General features: G+C 40.4%; 1 protein-coding gene across 1 annotated transcript in view; it reads right to left on the bottom strand.

Moving 5' to 3' along the window:
• Positions 1–203: 203 nt before the first annotated feature.
• The window catches only part of Nup155 (nucleoporin 155), a 48,061-nt gene continuing 24,299 nt past the window's right edge, over positions 204–23,965 (bottom strand). The window contains exons 18-35 of the mRNA XM_040757599.1: positions 22,761–22,908; positions 20,868–20,934; positions 19,438–19,553; positions 18,044–18,141; positions 16,283–16,413; positions 14,450–14,641; positions 13,174–13,312; positions 12,324–12,459; positions 8,985–9,138; positions 8,675–8,779; positions 7,916–8,070; positions 6,307–6,436; positions 5,552–5,665; positions 5,104–5,224; positions 4,569–4,679; positions 3,116–3,252; positions 1,347–1,453; positions 204–411 (exon numbers count right to left, since the gene is read on the bottom strand). Of these exons, the coding sequence (XP_040613533.1) occupies positions 273–411; positions 1,347–1,453; positions 3,116–3,252; positions 4,569–4,679; positions 5,104–5,224; positions 5,552–5,665; positions 6,307–6,436; positions 7,916–8,070; positions 8,675–8,779; positions 8,985–9,138; positions 12,324–12,459; positions 13,174–13,312; positions 14,450–14,641; positions 16,283–16,413; positions 18,044–18,141; positions 19,438–19,553; positions 20,868–20,934; positions 22,761–22,908 (2,300 nt within the window). The 3' untranslated portion in view covers positions 204–272. The remainder of the gene's footprint in view (positions 412–1,346; positions 1,454–3,115; positions 3,253–4,568; positions 4,680–5,103; positions 5,225–5,551; positions 5,666–6,306; positions 6,437–7,915; positions 8,071–8,674; positions 8,780–8,984; positions 9,139–12,323; positions 12,460–13,173; positions 13,313–14,449; positions 14,642–16,282; positions 16,414–18,043; positions 18,142–19,437; positions 19,554–20,867; positions 20,935–22,760; positions 22,909–23,965) is intronic.

Here is a 23,965-nt window from a genome sequence, read left to right as displayed (position 1 = left end):
GGTGTTGAGAACTGAATCCAGGGCATTTTACATACGACACAAACATTCTACCACTGAGCTACATACCTGGACCCAACTAATCAAAACAACAAAACAAAAAACTAGTCATAAAAAAAAATTCATTAGGCAAACATACTATTTGTGGCTAACAATCACTTATTAAAAACAAATTTCTACCAAAATTCTTAGATATACAACACCTGTTTTCTGGACCCAGCTGAGCTTTTTTATTTTACAGACAAAAATGCAAGAAAGAAAATATACTACAATAATTAATGAAGCCGTTCCAACTTTGCTTGGAGAGATTTAAAATTCCCAGTGATGGCTTGTACTGCTACTGAAGAACTCATTGACTGGAGTTCAACCAGATAACCACAAACAGCATCCAGGCAGAGATTTGTAAATCTTCTCCTGGAAAGGGAAAGACATCAGGTCACCCATTTACGTTTTTCTTGAAGATTCATTCATTCATTTTTTATATGTATCAGTGCTTTGCCTGCATGTGTGTATGTGTACCATGTACATGTCTCATACCCTCGGAGGCTAACAAGGACATCAGAACCCCTGCAACTGTCGTTGGGGTTGCTATGGGGTTGCTGGAACTTGTACTCAGGACCTCTGCAAAAGCAGAAAGTGCTCTTAATCACTGAGCTCTTGATTCAGAACCCCAGCCATCTATGATTAAACCCATTTCCTTCAAGTTTTGATAAACTCTCTTATAGTCCATTGAAAAGCAAGGATTAGTTAACAGTAAATGGTAAGTGGCAGGAAACAGAGGGATGTAAGTGGAGGTCAGTGTTAGCGGGAGGCATTAAAGGATGACCCCCATTAACATTATTTACATTCTTTCACTCTTTAAAAAGACTTTCCCTTGAAATCATACCACAAAGACATAATTGAAATGTCTTGGTCCTCATTCACAAGAAGAAGCATAATGTAGTTTGTAAATTAACTTTCATTTTAGAAAATTTAGGACCATGGTTGAAAACTTTTCATGAATGCTAATGGTTAGGTGATCATTCAAATAGATATTGCTAATATACCCATGAAATTCTCTACTGCTTCTTTGTAATATCTAGAGTAGTAGTTCTCGACCTGTGGGCAATGACCCCTTTAGGGAAGGCATATCGATATTAACATTACAATTCATAACAGTACAAAATTGCAGATAAGAAGCAGCCACAAAATAATCTTATGGTCAGGGTCACCACAACCTGAGGAACTGTATTAAAGGGTCACAGCCTCAGGAAGGTTGAGAACCACTGCTTTAAGTGCATTCCTTACCCAGATACTCATCAGAAACACTTGAAACCTTTCCCATAATACAATATTTAGTTTATAGTTACCTTTCACAATTTAAAACTTGGCTAGGATTCTCAACATATCTTGTCAGTAATACATGGATACAATCCAAAAGGTGCAATGGCCTTTTCACTCTGTTCCAGAATGGATCCTATGAAGAGAAAAAATATGTATGTATACATAGACACAGTTTTGTTTTTTTTTTTTTTTTTTTTTTTTTACGAGACAGGGTTTCTTTGTATTGTTTTGGAGGCTGTCGGTCCAGCCTGGCCTCGAACTCCCAGAGATCCGCCTGCCTCTGCCTCCCGAGTGCTGAGATTAAAGGCGTGCGCCACCACCGCCCGGCTTAGACACAGTTTATATTACAACTCATCAAATATATGTGTGTGTGCATGTGTATTTTTCCTAATTATTTATGTTGGATAAGGAAGTCTTTGGAATGCAAGCAAAATTTCTCTAAAAAGCATTAGAAGCTGAACATGGTGGCACATGTCCTTAATTCCAGTCTTCTGGAGGCAGATAGGCAGATCTCTGTGAGTTCAAGACTAGCCTCATCTACAAAGTAAGTTCTAGGTTGGCCAGCGCTGTGATTGATTTTCCTTTAAATTTATGCAGTTTGATCATAGAGTAAAAGAAACTAGCAGTCACAGAACTTTAATCTGTTATGGCCCAACTACAACAGGTTGCTTCATGTCTCTGTCCTTATCTTTTTGTAACGTAAGGTGAAGACAGTACTATTTTCATTATGGCCTAATTATGAGGCTCAGTTGAGTTATTAGAAGAGCCTTGGAGAACACATTATGTGGCATCACATTATATACCTAGGGAGCTAAGGTATCAGGATCCCAAGCTGAAGGTCAACCTAGACTTTATATGTGGCAAGACCTCGTCTCAGGATACCAAAAAACACTGAAATATGCGACTATTGTATGACCTCTCTCTCTCTCTCTCTCTCTCTCTCTCTCTCTCTCTCTCTCTCTCTATATATATATATATATATATATATATATATATATATATATATATATAATAAATGCATGAGGGTAGGGCAGGGCAGGCAGAAACACTTGGAGGCCAGAGAAAAGGACAGCCTAGGATGTTGTTGCTAGGCAGGTGTCCACCTTAACTTTCTTCTTTTTCTTTTGAAGGCAGAGTTAGAGGCCCCAGGATGCATCTGTCCGTGTCTCTCCAGTACTGGGATTACAAACACATACCATTGCATCAGTTTTTAATTTGGGTTCTGTGGATCAAACTTGGGTTAGAAGCACTTTACTTCTAGGCTGAGATCTCCCTATCCCCTACAAGAGATTTTTTAAAAAATGAGGACACACGAGTAAATTTGTAAGCTGGGATTACAGTCTCGTGGTAGAACACTTGTCAATCATGTACAAGGCCCTAGGATAGTGCAGAAATAGCCTCTACTTTTGTTTATCTGTTACGACATGAGTAAATACATATAATTATTGTTTGTTTTTTTTTGAGACAGGGTTTCTCTGTGTAACAGGTCTGGCTGTCCTAGAACTTGCTCTGTAGACCAGGCTAGCCTTAGACTCACAGAGATCTACCTGCCTCTGCCTTCCAAGTGCTGATGTTATAGGTGTTTGTCATCATCACCCAGCTAATTATGTTTACCAATATAAAATTAGTATTTCAAAGCAAAGAAACCCTCAGATGAGAGTCCAAAGTTTATTTGACTTGCATAATAATTGAAGCCAATCTCCACTGAAAACATGCAGCCTAAATAAGATACCTATAAACATACAATTGAAACACCTCATAGGAAATCCAGGGAAGATCACTTTGTTTTCCTTACCCGTGATTTGAAGAGCTGATCGTAAACTTCTAGTAGTCTAGGTAAAGGAACTCCAATTTCATTCATGGTCTGTATCACAAAACCCACATCCCAGTTTAATGTACAAACTTGCTGCTCCAAGAATTGCACAATAAAATCTGGAAAGGAAAAAAGACAGAAATTCAGACGAGTGCTTTGCCTGTCTGTACATATGTGCACCATGTGCATGCCTGGTGTCAGTGGAGGCCGAAGAAGGCATCGTATTTCCTAGAACTGCGGTTACAGACATTTGTGAGCACTCATATGGATGCTGGGAACTGTACTCAGGTCCTCTGCAAGAGCAACAGGTGTTTTTATTGCTAAGCCAGCATCCGGGTCCAGAAATATGGAACTCTTGATTCAGCAAACTGCCTGTTTAATTATTAAATTAGTAGTTTCTAGTGGCTATCTGAAAATGAATTTAAGGCACATTTGGGGATCAGGAGGTAGGTCATTTGGGAAAATGGTTCTCTGTAAAGCATCAAAACAAAGTTTGACAGCATGGAAATGAGGCAGATGTGGCGATGCAGGCTTGTAATCCCAGTAGTAGGGAGCCAGAGACAAGAGGATTCCTGGGGCTTGTTGACTAACCAGCTTAGCTTACTAGGAACTCTCCAGGTTATCATATCTCCAAACAAACAAACTAAGCTAAGTAACACTTAGGGAAGTTTCCTAACCTCATATTCATGCTTATGAATGTGCATAAGCATGCTCTCTCTCTTTCCTTCTCCCTCTCAAAAAAAAAAAAAAAAAAAAAAAACACACATTTTGGAGCACACTCTTTGTATGTAGAAGGCCTTAGTGTAATCCCCAGTAACAAAACTCAAAACCAAATAACCTTTTAAAAAAAAAAAAAAGAAAGAAAGTAAGATACATGCATGCAAATTGAACACAGAAAGTAAACTTGTAGTTGCCAAGGGCTGAAGAGGAGAAAATAATAATAAGTGATTAACTATTGAGTATAGGGTTCCTTTCAGGGGTGATGAAAATCTCCTAAAATTAGATTTGGTCAGGTTAAGCATAAACAAGTTTGTGCTAAAACCATTAAACTGTACACTTTTAAAGATACTAGGAGAAAATTATAAAATCTAGAAGAATGTAAATAAGAACAGTGTTACTACTGGAAAGAGCTTGATAACTGCACCATCTCAATTTAAAAAATAAGTACACACTTGGCCTGGCATTGGTGGTGCACGCCTTTAATCCCAGCACTCAGGAGGCAGAGGCAGGCGGATCTCTGTGAGTTCGAGACCAGCCTTGTCTACAGAGTGAGTTCCATTCAGGACAGCCTCCAAAACAATACAGAGAAACCCTGTCTTGAAAAGTAAAAAACAAAAAAGAAAAAGAAAAAAATAAAATCAATATTCTGCTCAAAAGGCCAATTAAGTTTTCCAATGGGAAAAACTAACAGGAAGATAGAAGGGTTACCTCTTACCTAGAGGAAAGAAACGAGGTGTGCCAGCATAAATTTTGCCAAGGAGGACAAGCTTGAGGCTGAGGGCATGCATTCGATCTGATGAGCTCAATGTTACACTGTCATTCAATTCTGGAAGAAACATGTCAACAGAAATAATGAGTGTTTCTTAATGTGAAATGTTTACATTGGCAACATAATAGCTTCAAGATGCAAAATAGGACTGATATTTGCATGAATGTAATTAGCAGATTTTGTGGTTCTGTTAGTGTCTGGTCTATATGTCACTATAGTAATAGTTAGAAGATTTTGAGGGAAGTGTTTAAGATAATTGTAAGGTGGTATATATCAAATAAACTATATACACTTTCAGTGAGCATGCTTCCCAAATATTCACCAGGATCACACTGTACAATCACATTTCCACTCTATACATATGTCCTCTACATTCTCTCTATTAGGCATATAGAGCACATTTTCATAAACCCTGGATATATTAACTAAGGCTGGCGGCTTGTATTCTTCTGGGTCACTAAGAAAATACATGGACACTTACCTTTCTCTATGATATCCTGCCAGAGTGTATGTACCAGTATGGGATCTGAATAACCAGCACAATGAATGATTGCAAGTTTACACTCTGCAAGTTTAAATGGGTCAGCAAATTCCCCATAAAGCTGTGGAAAGAAATTCCAAAATTAAACATTCAACTACAGCTCAGTGTTCAGAGATTAATAGTGAAGTATGCCTTTCAATTACAAATAATCAAATATTTTATCTAAATTATATAAATATAATGGAAGTTGAGTAGCCATTATACAATATTCTTAGGAGCAAACATTTTAAGACTGTACACATACACATAAGATACACTGGGGATGGACTTTGCAGAACAGCTCTGCCAAGAGTCACGTGCAGCAGCTGGAACCTATCAGTCCAGTGACAAGTCCAGTGACAAGCTGTCAAAGGAACTTCCTTACAGGAATTTCCCTGGTTTTCAGTACCTTAGTAATGTCCATCAGCTCAGAATCCAGCTGAGAAATTGCATCCTGCACTGAGGAATGATGGGAATATTGCCTTTGTAGTGTCTCTTGTATCTGAAGTTGGATCCTAGCAACCTAGTTTCAACAGAAAACAGGATGTATTAATATCATTACAATATTCAACAGGTACCTAAAATGATTTCTTGTCTAAAGTGAAGACAGTGTACTAATAGAGGCTTAACTGCAAGAGACTGTCCTTTCAACCTAACTAATGCCACAGGAAATGAGCTGTGACATGGATCCTTGCTGCTCAATGTTAACTGCCATTAGTAAACCAATGATCACAAGCAGACAAATTTCTATACTGGACCTCCAGCTGCCAATGCCATATGACTTAAGTTCACTCCAGAAAGAAGAAAGGATGTCAAACATGTCATGGACAGTCATATATTTTTTTATTTTAGTTACTCCTTATATTTACTTTATTAGGTCATCCCAGAATAAATGATGAATGTCATGCAATCCAATTGCTGCTAAACAGTTGGGAATATAAAACCAAACAAAAACAATACACATCCTATGGGAAAAAATCTGAAATTATACCTCTTATGTCCCCAACAGGGTTTAGGATTTATATCCAAACATGACAATACACTTATATATGTAGATTTACAATCAATAATGACTTCAATAGAACACTTCATGGGGGAAGAGGAGACAGTGATGTAACTGTTCTACTGTTCTACATGACACAGACTACGTATTTTAGTACTTACTTCCATTTTTTCTTCTAATTCATGAAGGAATTCACCATCTGCTGCTATTGATGAAATGGCAGTGGAACTTTTAGCACTAAGAATGGCTCGAGCAATGTATTCTAGTCGCTGTTGAAGCGAAATTTCTGTGCTGGGGGAAAATCCATAATTTGAGTTATGTTGTTTTTTTAAATCTGAAGATTCAAATATATCAAGACATACTATTTTAAGGCCAGAACAAAACTGGCTATTTGAAATAAGAAACTATTAGTGGTTTTTAAAAGGTCTAATTATTTCCTTCCCTCCCTCTCACTATGCAGACCCTGACTGGCCCAGAACAGGTATCAATCACTCGGCCTCCACCTTCAAAGCGCTGGAATTACAGGTGTGAACCATCATGTTTGGTCAATTACTTTAGCTTTCTAATGAGAAGTTCATAACTTTAGACAACAAATACGTTTATGTCAAAACCCTAAAATCCTATTGTTATTGGGTACACCACATTGGGAAGCATGTTACTGGGGAAATTGGGATTCCCTTGTTTTACATTTTTGATCTTATTAATAAAAGAATTTTAAAATTAAGTAGAAGGAAACCTCAAAGACATTTAATCTGTGTTTAAGAGAAAAAACATTAGGGCAGGTAAGCTGTAAACCCTTGCAGGAAGATTAGAAGAGAAATGGAAAAAATTGTTTTCTTTTTTAATTTGTAAGCAATTACATGAGGGGTAGAGGAGGCAGAAGCAAAGGCAGGTGGATCTCTGTGGCCTGGATGCTAGCCAGAGGAAGAGTGATCAAATCTATAGCATCAAGGAATCAAAGCTGTGGAAAAACAGACAGAAATGAAAACTAGTACCCCAGAAAAGTGACTACACTAGGGAGGGGCTTCTTCAAAGTTAAGTGGATTATCTCATTAAAGGAGTAATTAATTACTCCTCCCTGTCCCTAGAATGTCTTCAAGAGAATTAGCTTTCCTGTGGGATAGACACACAGACATATGATTGACAATCCAACTGGATGAACTCTTTTGTTTGTTTGATTTTTGTTTTTTAAGACAGGGTTTCTCTGTAGCTTTGGAGCCTGTCCTGAGACTCACTCTGTAGACAAGGCTGGTCTCAAACTCATAAAGATTCACCTGCCTCTCTGCCTCTGAGTGCAACCACCACCAGGCTATTAACATTAACTCTTAAATACAAAAGCAACAAATTAACAAAGACCTCTATTGACAGTTGCCTTTTATTACACCAGAAATTAAGAAGGTCACTTTATACTTTGCGTGTGAGGGACTTTCAGAATGGACTGATTATAGAGGGCAAGAAAGTCAAGAAAGCTTTGTGTATTTGCACCTACCTTAACCACGCCCCCCATCCCTTGAGCCCCAGACAGACAGACACAGACACTCACTCTTCCTAGTAGCCATAGATGAACTTCTTTATCAGGGGGTGGTCACTGGACTGAATTACCTAGGACCTTGTGCATGATGACTATGTGCTCTACCAATGAGCTACCCTCGCAGCTCTCCCCCACTCTTTTGACTATGTTGCCTAGGCTGGCGTCCCTGGGTTCCAGTGGACATAACCACACACATAGCTCTGTCTTATTCCTTAGAATAAGGCTCTTACATGTCATACCTGTGCATGTCAGCCAATTTTGATAGGACACGAGCAGCGCTACTGAAACTTCTATTCTTCTCATAATACCTCCAGAGTAAATCCATATATCGAACTCTGTTTTGATCCACTTTGGCCATTCGGACTAGATGTGGCTCCAGAAATGGAGAGGCAATCTAAAAATTGTAGTTACATGGAAAATTTTTGTGATCACCTATGTGCATTTAAAGTAGAATAGTGTATTTTGTGTGTGCCTTATTTTGTGAAACTAAGCAAAACAGAATCCAACATCAATAGATGAAATCATTTTCTCATTACAAATTATTTTTGTTATACTAATTAATGAAGAACTTTCTATAACACACTAAACAACAACAAAAAAATCAGGGTAAAATTCTAATTCTTCTAATGAACTTTGAGAACAATTCCTGAGTGTGAGCCCAAAAGGTACCCCTGGCACTATCAAACCCCAGGTCTCAAGTTTATAAATCAAGGAGCACTGATACTTAAAAACAAGTCAACCAGTTACTTAATGGCGGAGTCTAATTACTGACCCAGAGCCTCCTATTCCACAACACTACTATTCAAATCAGCCTCTAAGCAATGTTAAAGCAACAGTCCATTTTGCTCCATAGAAAAAGAAATTCACTCTTAGCTTTATACTAGCCCCTAATGTTATACATAGGATGAAAAACTAATTTCCTATATCTATAAGAACTATTATTATGTTACTTAGAAATATAAATTAACATAAACTTATTGTACAAACACTAGTTTTACCTGTAGTAGTTTATCTGCAAGATCAGCTTGTATTAGCCAATTATAAAGAGCAATACTAAAGAGCTCATCCTTGGATCGCTGAGCCAATTTAAGCATTTGTTCAAACTAAAATAGAGAAAACAGTGAGAGTCAGGATGTTTAGTGGCTTCCCTGCTGGATATAACCCCTACCCCCAGCCTTCTGGTAAGAAACCAGGTGGAGTGGTAACCACCAGAGTTACTTCCTTTCCCAGTGACTGTGCCAGCACTACCATGTAGAGCTTTCAATCCCCCCACCCCCCTTCCAGAATGGAAGCGTGCCTGTCCCTTACATGATGTCCCGCTTCTTCATTGCTCAGCATGTTGGGATCTGATGACAACACTGGAGGACCAGGCTTTTTGGGTACACTAGGAGACTGAGGAGCAGCCTTACTTTGATTTACCAGTTCTTGAAGAGTGTCTGTAATGCACTTGTAACTGTTCAATCTGAAAAGGAAAGGGTTAATTACATGTTTAACTAGAAAATACTTTTCTCATGCTAGACGAGCCCAGGTTATGTAAGACTGTGTCTGAAACAATCAGGCGACAAACAAATAGACATATCTGCCTCTGTAGCCAACACTCATAGGCTGAGGCAGGACTGAGTTTGAAGCTTGTTAAAAAACCCAAAACTAGGGACTGAGGAAATGGCTCAGTGGTTAAGAACCTGGCTACACTTTCAGAGGACTAGGGGTCAATTCCCCGCACCCACATTGCAGGTCATAACTTATGTAATCCTACTTCCAGCAGATCTAATATCCTCTTCTAGCCTCCACATACTAGCCACAAATATGATGCATACACGAGCAGATGAAACACTCATATACATGAAATGATAAAAATTAAAAACTCCCAAACAAAACTGAAGCACCCTGTATCCTCTATCACTCCCTCAAAAACTCCAATGTATTTTTTAAAAGATTTGAAAACTATTTGGTTAAATGTAGAAGGGCAAAACTATACAAAATAAGATTGTGTTTTGTTTTTAGAAATAGGGTTCCTATAAGTAGCTTTCGAGGCTGTCCTGGAACTCGCTGTGTAGATCAGGCTCATATCAACTTTGACTCCCTAGTGCTGGGATTAAAGGCATGTGCCACTGCTGCCTGGCACAACAACAACAACAACAAATTAGCATATTTCTCTTTAAGTATCTACAAATTTGTGAACACGTCAGATTTTCCTTTTAAAGGGGGAGCCTGTATCTGAGTGGCCCCTGCCCTCCCTGCTCAGGGCTGTGAGAGGGACAATGCTGCTTTAGCTGAGATGTTTCTTACCTCATTCCCTGTCCCAGAAAGGGGCCAGCCTCACCCTCCTGCCCACCCTCTGCCCTGCTGGGGTAGCCTGAGTTCCCAGCTGCTGCTTGCCACCCTTCACCTTGACCAGCTTTGGTTCCTCTCAGTTCTTCCACCTCTAAAGCCTGCCCTGTCCCCCCTCCCTTGCCGCTTTTAAGTTATTTATTCTGTACTTGTGGTTTGGGACTCTGAGGAAAAACCCTAATCTTATGCCTCCCTCCCTTTGCTAGGAGTAGGGTGGGATGAGAAGGCAGTCTCCACCCTTGGGTTGTCAGCGGAGGCTGGATGGGTGCTGTCGCTCCTCTGTGGGACTGTCATGCCAGGGCACCCATCTACCTGTCCTACAACCTGAAGAGACGTACTGTCACACTTGAAAGTAGGGGGTATCATGCCTTGGAACTGAGCTGGAGGACCTGGGTATGGGCTGGAGTACAGCTGACTGACAGGGATGGGGTTGATCCTGAGCCAAGTTTTCTGGCACTTGCTATGCATGTCCCCTCTCTTCCCAGGAGCCACTCCCACATTGGGTGGCTAGTACCCAGGACTGGCTGGACTTACTTGGGTTAGGGACCCTAGAGGGTTAAGGGAACAACAGAGCTAGTGTGGTAGAACCCTGTCTGGAATCCAGTCTCCCCTTGGGGTGGTTCTGATTGTGGCAGATGCCTGGTTACAAATTGGTTTTTACCTAAGCACTGTGATTATTTTTTAAAAAGTCAAATCAATTTTGGCAGGAGTAAGAATAAATCCTGGAGCCTGGGCTCTTCTGTCCTTGGCCCTCTACAGCCTTCTCCCTTGAGGGGGAAACTAGAGGAGGAGAGAAGGTTCTCAGCAGCTTCCAAGCACTGGCTTGGGAGCCTGCTGAAGGTCAGGGGAAGCCAGCCCAGGCTGCTATCCCTTCAGAGAAGTAGCTGCAGCTCAGTCCAACTCATTCTGCTCTCCCACCTCCCTTTCTCCCCTGGTTAGAGGGAGTAGTTTGGGAACTGGTTTGTCCACAAAAACTTCCCTATTGTTCCTTGGCTCAGCACCCTCAGGGCAGAACCCCCTGCCCAGGCTGGGTAAGAGATGGGCTTGGTCCAGTAGGGACCCTGAGAGAACAAACCCCTTCCTTCTGGGGAGTATGCCCCCACCCTACTGTGTAGTTGAACAGGGGCTAGGAACTCCCCCTTTCCTCCCTCTAAAGCAGGCTGTGTGGGTTTTAATTCCCTCCCCCGAACCCTGTATCCTATCATGTGCCTGTGTGTGTGTGTGTGGGGGGAGGTCTGTACTAATTTCCATGGCTGGTGGCTTTTCCTTCCATGCATCACATGCCCAGGGGCCACCTGCCTGGCATTACCACATGCTGGGGTCATTGGGAGAGAGGGATGGGGCTCACACTGTCCTGTGGTCTTGAGATTTTTATTTTTGCATATGTAATCCATCCTCTATAGGTAGCTAACTTTGTAAACACTGTGTATTCCCTCTGCCCCCATGACTGCTGGTGTAAATAAACTGCATCTCCCATTGGTTAAAAAAAGAAAAAATATTTTCCTTTTGCAAAAACAAACAAACAAAACTTATTTTCACCTTGAATCAGAAATTGGGGAGGAAGGGAAGCCAGTTTTACTCTCAAATTAGGGATCTCAAAAAAAATATAATAAAGTTTCACAAAACAAAAACAAAAAGCAAGCAAACAAGTAAAAGAAAATCCCACAGCTACAAGTCACAGACCATTCATGAGGGGCAGGTGTGGTGATACGTGCCTTTAATCCTAGTATTTGGGAAGAAGGAAGATCACTGAGTCTGAGGCCTGACTAGTTTACATAGATTTCCAGTCTCCCCAGGGAAACAGAAAAAGTGCTGGCTCTGCAAGCATGAGGACCCAAGTCCAAATTTCCAGGACTCATGCAAAAAGGAGGGTGGTTATGTCATGCCGGTAACTCCAGCACTGTGTGAACGAGGACTGCCCGGGACCTGCTGACTGCCAGCCTAACTGCAGCATCAGTGAGAAACCATGCAAAGGAGTAACTTGGAGACTGACAGAAAACAGGTCACTTGGTGTCTTCCCCTGGCTCCCAAGTGTGCACATACATTTGTGCACATATCACATCCATAAACACACAAAATACCTGTAAGTACTTTTTCTATTATTATAAAACTAAAATCTTATGTCTAGGGTATAAATTACAAACCAGATTCAGTCAGGACTTGATAAAATCCAGGTCTTTTTTAAGTAAGAATATAATTAAATTAAATGTTTTAAGGGCTGTACTTGAAATGTTCCTTCCCTATACTATCAATCAAAATTTTATGCAAAGGCCTGTCTCTAAAAACCTGACAATCAGCTAAGGCTCGAGAACTCACCTCTCTTGGAAAGTCTGAAGACCAACAACATCTTCTTCTGGTTCTCCATGCTTATAGAAATGGAGTCCAAGACCCTGAGGATCCTTTTTCTCCGCAGCAGTAAGAGAAAGTTCTACCACACCCTCATAGAAGCGCACTGTCGGGAAGAAAAGGCCGAGGCTTAAGCTTCCAGCTAAGTTCCCAATGTTTTTCCTTACTAGGTACACGACAGACCCAGAAGGCGGTATTTATACTAAATGTATGTTATTCTGGTGATAGAATCACAAAATAGTCCTGACCAAAAAAGGTCTAATATGGCTGGAAAGCAGCTATTAATGGGTCCCTTCTTGGAAAGAATCTTTATACATAAAACAGCAGAAAGAAGTTTCAGAGAAACTTATACTTCAGATCTGTAGTAACAGTTACAGTTTTATTTGTAAGATTTGTCAAAAAATTTTAGGCATGTTAAGCGTAAGTGAAACTCAGTAGTATAACTTGGTAAGGACTGAAATTCCAAAACCAGATGTTCCATATTAGCCAGAAACAGAGGAGCATGTGCATAATCCCAGGCTTGGACAGCAGGCAGAAGGACCAGAAGCTCAAGGCTATCTATTCAGAGCCTTCAAGGCCAGCCTGAGTTACATATACAACTGTCTCAAACATAAATAAGCACTTAGTTCACATGTGCCGGCAGTGCTAGGTTTGATCTCCAATATGACAAGAGAAACCAAAACTACACAATTCAAACTATCACTTGGCCATGGATGCTGGAAGATCTGCATCTGGGAAGGGAGACTTTGTCGCCTGCTGTATTCCTACACGGCGATTTGTCCCGAGTTAAGAAAAGATACAAAAGCAGTTTGCTCCTCACCTTGCCTGTACTGAGCACAGACACTGGAAAGGTCTACTTGGTTGCTGATTTTTTGATATTCCTTCAGTGATTCCCTTAACATTCTTTCTTTTTCACTCTTATTTTGAACTTGTCGGGATCGCTGAAGAAGCTCATTTGCCTAAAGAGATGACAAAAGCTTAAAAAGAGACAAAAATCACACAGGCAGATGGTGCTATCTATAATCGTTTTAATCTGTCCAAATTTACATGTGGATCATTGTTATTACAAATAAAAACTCTACAAACTTACTTCTTACTTTCAAGCAGAAAAGTTTCTGACCAAAAAAATCCTAGCTAGTCTTAACTCCTCTCCCAAGTATGTTAAGCCAGATAGCTTTGTCTGGGAATGCTCTTGCCTAGTCAATACATTATTGGTCAGCAGGAAGTTCATCATGTGACACTTACTTATTTTTTTCTCACCTGTATGAAAGGATCAATAAGAATTGCCTCATTAACTTTGATTCACTCCAGATTTACTTAAAGTCTTAGTGATTTTCCTTACTTTCTAAGGAAGGAAACAAATTTCTTAGTGAATAAATTTTCTTAATTTCTAAATTAAGTCATTTTCCTTAATTGCTAACTTTGTGGGTTTTTTGAGTTTATGTGTATGGGTGTTTTGCTTGCACGTATGTCAGTGCAGCATGCCACGCTCCTGATGCCCACAGACATCAGGACAGGGTGTCTAATCCCCAGGAACCGGTGTTACACAGTTGTGAGCTGTCATTCAGGTGCTAGATACTGAACCTGGGTCCTCCAGAAGAGCAGTCAGTGCTTTTAATCACTGAGCCATCTCTCCAGCCCCTTAATCTTTGACTTTTAAAACATGGCCTAAGGGGCTGGAGAGATGGCTCAGAAATTAAGAGCATTGGCTGCTCTTCCAGAGGTCCTGAGTTCAACTCCCAACAACCACATGGTAGCTCACAAACATCTATCATGAGATCTGGTGCCCTCTTCTGGTCTGCAAGCACATGCAGACAGAATACTACATACATAATAAATAAATAAATCTTAAAAAAAAAGCCTAAAAATACTGTCAAAGATTTTCCTATATAAACTTAAAAGAGTATTCATGTATTTTTAAGAAGCCATTTATTTCAGCCCCCTCTTGGTTGAGGATTCTAAGACCAGAACATATTAAGACACAGACCTGAGGTCATATATATTGAAAAAAGAAAAAAAATGAGTTTTCCATTCCCATTCATTACACTGTAAGCCTCATGTATGAAAACACTAAAAAAAGCAATAAATCATCATACCTTAGAACAAACTGCATCATCTGTGCTATACAGAAGCGGGCAGATATCCTGCAGGTGCAAACTAATGCCATCCACAGCAGCGTTGTCTCTGATGTAGCAGCTGATAAGAGAAGCAATCAATGCACCAGTGAGCTCTTTGTCTCTGATCACCAGATCCTTAAAGGTGGTGATCTTTAGCTGCTCCTGAAACTCCTAGAGAGAGAGAGAGAAGGCCTTTCATCAAAATCACAGAAACAAAAAAATATTCCTCACACAGTGAAAATTATCTTTCTTTGTTTTGTTGTTGTTGTTGTTTTCATTTTTGAGACAGGGTCTTACTAGGCAGCACTAGTTGGACTGGAACTTATCATGTAGACCTGGCTGGCCTTGAACACAGATCTGCCTGTCTCCCTCCTTCCAAATGTTATGTTTACAGGAGTGAGCCACAATGCTGAAATTTCATTAATAACAAATAACTTAAATACCAGCAGACTCTAACTTGAATGAGAAAATAGGGCTGAGTGTGCAGCTTAGTCCTAAGGTCCTGGTTCGATTCTCAGTGTCAAAAAGAAAACAAACTAAACTAGTGATACACAGCTCTGCAGAAAATCTACAATAAAATCATACGTTGTTGAGGGTAACCTACAGAAGGTCTGACTCAAACCTCTGACTTTATATTTGAGAAAAGTCAAGACAAGGCAGAGTCAGCATAATACCAGGCCACGTTATTTTGGCAGCTGGCAAAAAACAATCACTAGGCTTCAGTTAATAAATCTGAGTGGAGCTGGGTCTGGTGGCTCATGCTTTTAATCTCAGCACTTGGAGGTAGAGGCAGGCATGTCTCTGTGAATTGAAGGCCAGCCTGGAGTACATAATGAGTTCAGCACGGCCAGAGCTAAATAGATCCTGTCTTAAAAAAAAAAAAGCTAAACCAAACAAAAAAGAATCTTGTGCATTTGTTTTACTTTTCCTACATAATGTTAGGATTTTAAATACTAAATGCATGAATTTGTCCTGTATTTTGGACAAATTTGCTTGCTAAGATGTAGTTCTAAAGGGTAAAGTCATTGATAGTCTGGTAAGTAATTTTATAGAGATGTATATTCTTTTCTTGAATTTCAACAAAAAATACCTATAAAATATTGCAAGTTTTGGAACAAACACCTAATTTGCATTCCTTTAGCACATACTTGACAATGGAAGGAAAGGAATGTTTCAAGACAGATCACAAATGATAGGTAGGGTAAGAAAGTACCTACCCTAAATTTATAATCAGACAAAATTCAAAAGCATCCAACCTGGCATGGAGAATTAAGCAGTTTTCATTAACTAAATATTAGACTTTTTAAATTTTAAAAAGGGGAAAACAAAGAACCATGCTTAAAAATAAGAAAAACGTTTGACAACAACCATCATAAACACTCTCTGGGCACCAATAAAGAGACCAGGGGTCACAATTTCACTTGCAATGCTGCTTATAGCCAAGACTTAGCAGTCTACAGAGGCAGCTCAGCAGTCAGGAGTACTGGCTGCTCTTCCAGAGGACCCAGGTTCAATTCCCAGAACCCCAATGGAAGCCAACAACTGCCTGTAATTCCAGTTCCATGGAATCTGATGCCTCCCTTGGGCAGCAGCAGATAGGCATGAGGTGCTCTTATATACACACAGGCAAACCAGGCATCAGGCATCTCTCTCTCTCTCTCTCTCTCTCTCTCTCTCTCTCTCTCTCTCTCTCTCTCTCTCTCTCTCTCTCTCTCTCTCTCTTCAACTTTTAAAAATAATAACAACAACAATGAAAGTCAAGACTTAAGCAGTTTGGGAATCAAACAACCCCAAAAGACCAGCCCACCTCACCTTCTGAAGTTCTCCTACAATGACAGTAAACTGATGCTCACAAAGGAGTTTCCACAAAGCCAGAGCCTGGTAGGACTTTCTAACCAACTGCTGGATTGCCTGAAGAGAAATCTTCTCACTCAGTTGAGCCTCTAATAATAAAACACAACTAACTCAGGGTGAACTGTTTTCTAGTGTCAAATAAAGCATAGCTAAGAATGAAATTCCCATGTTTCTCCCTGCCTCCCCCATAGGCAACAATAATCATTGGTACATTCATTCTCATGAAATAATTTTTGTGTATACTCACAAAAACATTTGCATATGCATACATGAAAAATAAAAACACAGTAGTGTGTTTGGCTCATTTTCTAAGTATGCCACATTTGAAAGTTCCCACATAAAGGACATTTAGACACTACTTCCAACACAGTGCCACCAAAACAATGATGACTTAGAAGGCCTTCTGGAAGGCACCATCAAGTTTCTCAGGACAAGGTTCTCAAATTCTATTAATATACCCTAATACACTATTAAGTCAATTCAGTCAGTCATGATAATTTTGCCTTACCTTTAAATAAGTAGCATTTGTCAAAAGGGACAAAATGGATAAACATTATATATTGTATGTGTATATAACACAATAGGATATTATTCAGGCTTAGACTGGAAATTCTAATACATGTTACAATATGAATGAATGTAAAAAAACAGTATGCTATGTGAGGTAAGCTAGTAATAAAATGAATGAAATAGCTAACAGCAAGTACCCAGAGTAAACAAATGGAAGCAGACTGGTAGGTGCCATAAGTTTTCTTCAGGTAGGGAAAATAGAGAGTCACTGTGTCGTGATGAGTTTTCTTCAGGTAGGGAAAATAGAGAGTCACTGTGTCGTGATGAGTTTTCTTCAGGTAGGGAAAATAGAGAGTCACTGTGTCGTGATGAGTTTTCTTCAGGTAGGGAAAATAGAGAGTCACTGTGTCGTGATGAGTTTCACTATTCCAATAATGAAAAAGTCAAGAGACGGACGCTTGTAACAGTTGTTCAACAATGTGAGTATACTGAATGTGCTCGACTGTCCACTTCAAAGGGGCTCTGGACCCTAAGCTGAGTATGGGTATTCCGGAGGGATAGATTCAGACACAGCTATGTCCCCACTGGTGACGCTACCAGCTTCAATGAACAATCCCAAACCAAAGGTCACCCAGATGGCCCTGATTAAAAGTGTCACACAACAAAGCTGAGAAAGGAACGGGGATGTATGTGGGAGGTTTGACTGGAGTGTGGAAGGAGGCAGGAAGCAGAGGGAGAGGGAGAGGGGAGAGGGGAGAGGGAGAGGGAGAGAGAGAGAGAGAGAGAGAGAGAGAGAGAGAGAGAGAGAGAGAGAGAGAGAGAGAGAGAGAGAGAGAGAGAGAGAGAGAGAGAGAGAGAGAGAGAGAGAAAGCAGAATGTATATACATGTTTGAAATTGTTGACAACTGAATGAAGAAAAAGCAACAAAAATGGTCAACTTTATGGCCCATGCATGCCACTAAGAGGAAGAAATTCATCAAATAGAGTGCATAATGCTTTCTGGTGGCAAAGAAGTGTAAATCTTCAAAGTAACAGTTATATATATATTGAAGTAAAGCTGAATTATGGAAACCAACAATTTCCATGCTGCAAAGTTTGCATTTTTGGATACTCTCACTCTGAATAAAGGAAGTTCACTGATTACTGTTCAGGTAATGCAACTCTGAAGTGTAGCCAAGTGTGTGTGACTGACCATAAGAAACAATTTACCATGAAACTTTCTCTGCAGCTCTTGTTGCATTTGCTGGGTGTTTCCATTCTCAGGACGCATGAATCCTACCAGCCTCTGTGGCACTTTGGCAGTAGTACTGAAACAGAAAATGCAGAGTATGAGTGTGACAGCTTTACGGAGGTATGTAAGATGTACAATTCTCATTCACCTCTCTGGGCAGTTAAAATAGTTTAACAGGTAACAGAGCTTGCAGCCAAGTCTGATGACCAGAGCTGGATCTTCAGAACGCCTACATGGTAGAAGGAGACAGCCAATTCAAGCAACTTGTATCCCAGCACAAAAGATAATATTGCATATTTTCATTTAGGTAAAACAACAAGCTGATTCATTGTGACAGAAAGTAGACTACTGCTAGCAGGAACCGGAAGAGAAATGGAGAGGGACTGGCAATAGATATAGAAATGTTCCAGGATCAGATAAAAGTGATTGTCTAGGCCACGCAATGGTGGCCCACGCCTTTAATCCCAGAACTCAGGAGGCAGAGGCAGGCGGATCTCTGTGAGTTCGAGACCAGGCTGATCTACAAGAGCTAGTTCCAGGACAGCCTCCAAAGCCACAGAGAAACCCTGTCTCAAAACATGCCCCACCCCAAAAGTGGTAGTGTATAATCTTGTGAATACACTATAATCTACAGAAAAGTACCATTTAATAGGACAGATCTTGGACAGGCATGGTGATTCAAACCTTTAATCCTTAGCACTCGGGAGGCAAAGGCAGGCAGATCTCTATATCCAGGCCAGTCTGGTCTATGAGGTAAGTTCCAGGATAGCCAATGCTGCGTAGTGAGATCCTGTCTTCTTTAAAAAAAAGTATAACTAACCGGGCATTGGTGCACACCTTTAATCTAAGCACTTGGGAGGCAGAGACAGGAAGATCTCTGAGTCTGAGGCCAGCCTGGTATACAGAGTGAGTTCTAGGACAGGCTCCAAAGTAATACAGAGAAACCCTGTCTCGACAAAAACAACAACAACAGCAAAATATGACTGACCAGGAGGAAATGGTTGTGCACACCTTTAACCCCTGCACTTGGGTGGTAGAGGCAGTAAAATCTCTGGGGTCAAGGCCAGTCTGGTTTACAGAGCAAGAACCAAGACATCTAGGGCTACACAAAAAACCTTGTTTCCAAAAACCAAAAAATAAAATAAAATGAAACTAATGACTGTATGATATAGTTCGGATGGTTCAACAAATACAATGAAAAAGGAAAACTGAATAGCTCGGCCCGTACTTCAATGGTAGAGGACTTGCTTCATTATGTGCAAGGCTCTGGGTTTCAGCTCAGCATCTCAAAAAAGAAGAAAAAGCATCTTTCATACACAGGAAAAAAGTAGGAAAGCAAGTAAGTAAATAAATAAATAAATCTGGTTCTTACTTTGGATTTCCTAGCGGTCCTCCAGAAAACTGGGAATTTCTGTCTAGAAATTCCTGCAAACCCTTCAGTTCCTGTAGCACAGACTCTAGCAACTGGCTGGGAACACTACTTTCAATCTGTAAGAGGGAGAGTTTTCAAAAGTTTAAGACATGGGAAAAGTATATGCATAAAAAAGTACCATTAGAGTCAGCGCTGAATATATAAAATTTTACAGTACAGTTCTTAAGTCCATTCAACATCCAGTTAGCCAAACTAAAGGGCAATGAAAGTTACCCTGTCCTTCCCCTCCTGTTGACATTAACATATAAGTTATGTACAGTAAGACACAAATATTAAGTGAACACCTTAATTACTTTCCACATTTTCGTGGTCATCACTCATATCTCAGTACAGCATATTAACAACACCCACACACATCCTTATGGCCTTTTCTGGCTATCATCCAATCATCCCTCTTCCAGGAAACCTTCCTACTATCATTATCCATTGATTCAGCCAACTCTGAAGCACACACAAATACTATGTTAGGTAAAATGTATTGTTATTATTAGAAATGTGAACTCTAATCCAAGTACTTGGGAGACAGAGGCAGGCAGATCTCTGTGGGCTCAAGGCTAGCCTGGTTTACAAAGTGAGTAAACTGCCTCAAAAAAAAAAAAAAAAACCACCCCAAAAGATAAGCAAATAAAAAGAAGGAAGGAAGGAGGAAAGAAAGAAATGAGACCTTTAAAAGAGCATCACAATTCAGGTTGGTTGTGTATGTCAGCACATGAATACAACTCCAGTACTTGGAGGTTGTAGTAGGAAAATCACAAGATCAAAGTTAGCTTGAAATAAAAGCAAGATCCTGTCTGGAAAAACAATAAATAACAAAAAACCTAGACAGAAAAACAGAACAGCAAAGAAAACGAAGAACAGTAAAGGAAAAAAACAAAAACAAAAAACCCTGATACCACTTTAGAATGAGTTAAAAAAAAAGTGATGCTCCCGATTCTTAGAAGAAACTTCCCTGCCTGCTCTGTGACAACAAAGCTCGGTAAGATGTTTCTTTAGAGCAGTGTGAGAAGGATGTGAACTCAGACTACTCAGTGCTGAGATTGTGAAAGCATCTTACATAAAAGCCAAGTACAAGTAGAACAGATGAGGAGCCTAAGTATTTAGGGCTGACTCTGACCCTCACAGACACTTTCTGCAGCAGAAGGGCCATTCTTCTCATTTTGTAGTGGAGTAGCAGGCTGTGATGTGTTAAAAACTTTACTCTGTAAGTGACCAGGACAAGACCAAACTAGAGAGAGGACAGCTTACCGGATGAGAAGACAAACACCTAGATAAAAAAACCATTGCATCTTACTTTGGATATTAAGGCACATGAAACACTACCTATTAACACCATCTACATACAAACAAGGAAATGACATATACAAACTTACTGCAGTGATCTCCCTGTTGGAACTCTTGAATACTCTTTCAACAACTAAGCTAGCATCCCAAATATTTCTGGAACAAAAAAAAGTTTGATTATTATACTACAAATGAATGCAACATTTTATAACATGTAGTTACTCTTCTTTAGGAACATAAGGCTTTACTCAGACTTCCAAACAGCATCTTTTATTTTAAAGATTTATTTATTATATAGACAATGCTCTGCCACCAGATCTCATCACACTCTGTGGTTGCTGGGAATTGAACTCAGGACCTTTAGAAGAGTAGCCAGTGCTCTTAACCTCTTTCCAAACTTAGCATCTATTTACTTTTACCATTGACTAAGTTTCCTAGAAAATGGGGTTGGAGAGACAGCTCAACAAGGAAAGACATGGTTGGTGGCACACGCCTTTAATCCTTTAATCCCAGCACTCAGGAGGCAGAGGCAGGCGGATCTCTGTGAGTTCGAGGCCAGCATGGTCTACAGAGTGAGTTCCAGGACAGTCTCCAAAACAATACAGAGAAGCCCTGTCTCAAAAAAAAACAAAAAAACAAAAAAACAAAAAAACAAAAAACAGAAACAAGGAAAGAAACTTTCCTGTAGTATAAGCCTAGTGGCCTGAACACCATCCCTGGAACCCATGAGAAGGTGGAGGGGGAGAAATGATCACACAAAAGAGTCCTCTGATATCACATGTACATGGTGGCATATGCTTCTTCTCCATCATGCAGACACACCAATCATATGTACAATTTAAAAAAGGGGGGAAAACTTTCCAATGTAACATCCCTACTACTGCAGAAAGAGAATTAAATGGAAGCCTACTAAAGAACAAGCTCAATGGTTAAGAGCACTGACTGCTCCTGCAGAGGCTGTAGGTTCAGTTCCCAATACCCACAAGACAGCTAACAACAATCTTAACTCCACTTCCAGAACATCCAATGCCCTCCCCTCTTCTGGCCTCCACGGTCACCAGGCATACACACAGGAAAAGCTTTTATACAACGTAAAATAAATTACAACACACGCAGCCGTCTTTATCTCAGTGTCTACACAGATGCACGAGGCAGCTAGTATGGAGGGATGGGAGGACTACAAATGGGGCACCGTCATTCATCCTTCCCTTTGCAGGATGACTTCCACACCTGTCCTTAAAGGGACGGAAGCCCCTCCCTATCTTTTGAATCCAGGCTGGCCACATAAGGCAGGACAGAGAACGGCACTGTTGTAAACAAGAGGCACTGGGAGGCTTTGCAAGATTCTACCCTCTCACACGACCCTGCCACCAGCAGGAGACAAATTCTCAACTGTCTCATTGAAGGATGAGACCCATACAGAGAACGGAAATGTGTGCCCACTTCACAGCAATGGATGGGCCGGGCTTGAAGCATACAGCAACCCAGTAAGGATAAAGAAAACTCCTCCTACTGCCACATCTGACTGTATACGCATGAGTGAACCATGTAAGACAAGACCTGTGCCAGGCGTTCCTGGCACATGCCTTTAATCCCAGCACTCAGGAGGCAGAGGCGGGTGGATCTCTGTGAGTGTAAAGTCAGTCTAGTCTACAGAGAGAGAGAGTCCCAGGTCAACCTCCAAAGCTACAAAGAAACCTTATCTCAAAAATCCAAAAGGAAGACTAGACCTGCCCATCTAAAATCTACAGGATGCTGTATAAGACTAGTTATTAATGTACATGAAGATAAAAGCTGAGGCTATATGCACAGAAATGAAACAATGAATACAGTTAAAGGGGGGAAACAATCTTATCAATGGATGAGCTTAAAATTAAAAATAAAATTCACTAAGTAATGTTCCAAATATAGATTTAGGAATATTTAACAATTGCAAACAGGATAAAATGAGACAGTCCTAAAGTAGTCTACAAAATACTTACCCCATGATTCGTGAAAAGTAAATGCAAATACCATTGTGTTTTCCTGAGTACACAATCTCTGGTCCAGTCAAACCACTCATGCTCGCAGCCTGCATTGCTGGATTTCCCACAGCATACATTGGGGTTGACAGGATAGGAGGCTGAGCACCTGCACACAGATAAGAAAGTCTCTTTAAAGTAAATCCTAGATTCACCCTTGGAGCTCATGAGCTCCAACCTGCTATTATTTTACTAAATGAACATAGTATTAAGCAGCCTTTTAATTCACATCTCTATATCCAAGGATCAGTGTGGCTCTTAGACCTCATTGTTTCTTTGTGCCACAGAGGGTAGTTAGTAAATAAACTCACAGAGGTTGAAATATTGAGAATAAGTACCTGTGGAGACTTTAGTTACAATGGGACCCCTGTATCATAGCCTGACCCCACCACCACCAGAAGGCACAGGGACCATCATGGGAGAGGTGAGAAGACTGTAAGAACCAGAAGTCAGAGAGGAACAGGGTGAGACAGTGTCTTCTGCACACGACAGGACTTGACTGCTACACCCATGAACTCAGCATGGCTGGTTATACAAGACTGAACCGGTCAACATTCCAACATGGACGAGGGGAGGGCTCACAAGCCTCTACTCCTGAGGAGCTATTGACAGTTGAGGTTTCTGGGTTTAAGGGTTGCTGTGGTCCTCGTATGTTACAGTGGATGGCCATGTCCACTAGGATATAAACAGCACAAACTGGACTGGGTGGGCTATCCAAAAAAAAAGGACACAGGTTGAGGAGAGGGGGCTTGGGACAGTGGTTATGGAAGGAGTCGGGGGTAAATATGCTCAAACACACTGCATGCGTGGATGAAATTCTCAATAAAAATGGTTTTAAAAAAGAAATCTGAACTGTTCAGAAATTTCAATAATCAATTTGGTATACCTAGACAAAAAAGAGAAATCTTTAAGTAAAGATAATGGAAAAGCAGATACACATAAAATGTGTGGACTTGGAAGGTTGTTTTGTTTTAATTTTTGTTTGTTTGTTTTGGTTGTTCGAGACAGGGTATCTCTGTGTAGCTTTGGCTGTCCTAGAACTAACTCTGACTTGGATGGCTTTTCTCAGCTAAACTTTCTTTGACATGATGAAAAGTAAGAAAACTAGAAATCAGTCTCTAACATTGGAGAGAAAAAGAAGTAACAGAGTCATCAGGACCCAGTTA

The sequence above is a fragment of the Mesocricetus auratus genome, unplaced genomic scaffold (assembly GCF_017639785.1).
Source record: "Mesocricetus auratus isolate SY011 unplaced genomic scaffold, BCM_Maur_2.0 Super-Scaffold_100015, whole genome shotgun sequence".
Classification (NCBI taxonomy): Eukaryota; Metazoa; Chordata; class Mammalia; order Rodentia; family Cricetidae; genus Mesocricetus; species Mesocricetus auratus.
The sequence above is the reverse complement of the archived record's forward strand: the minus strand, read 5'-3'. Positions and strand labels throughout refer to the sequence as shown.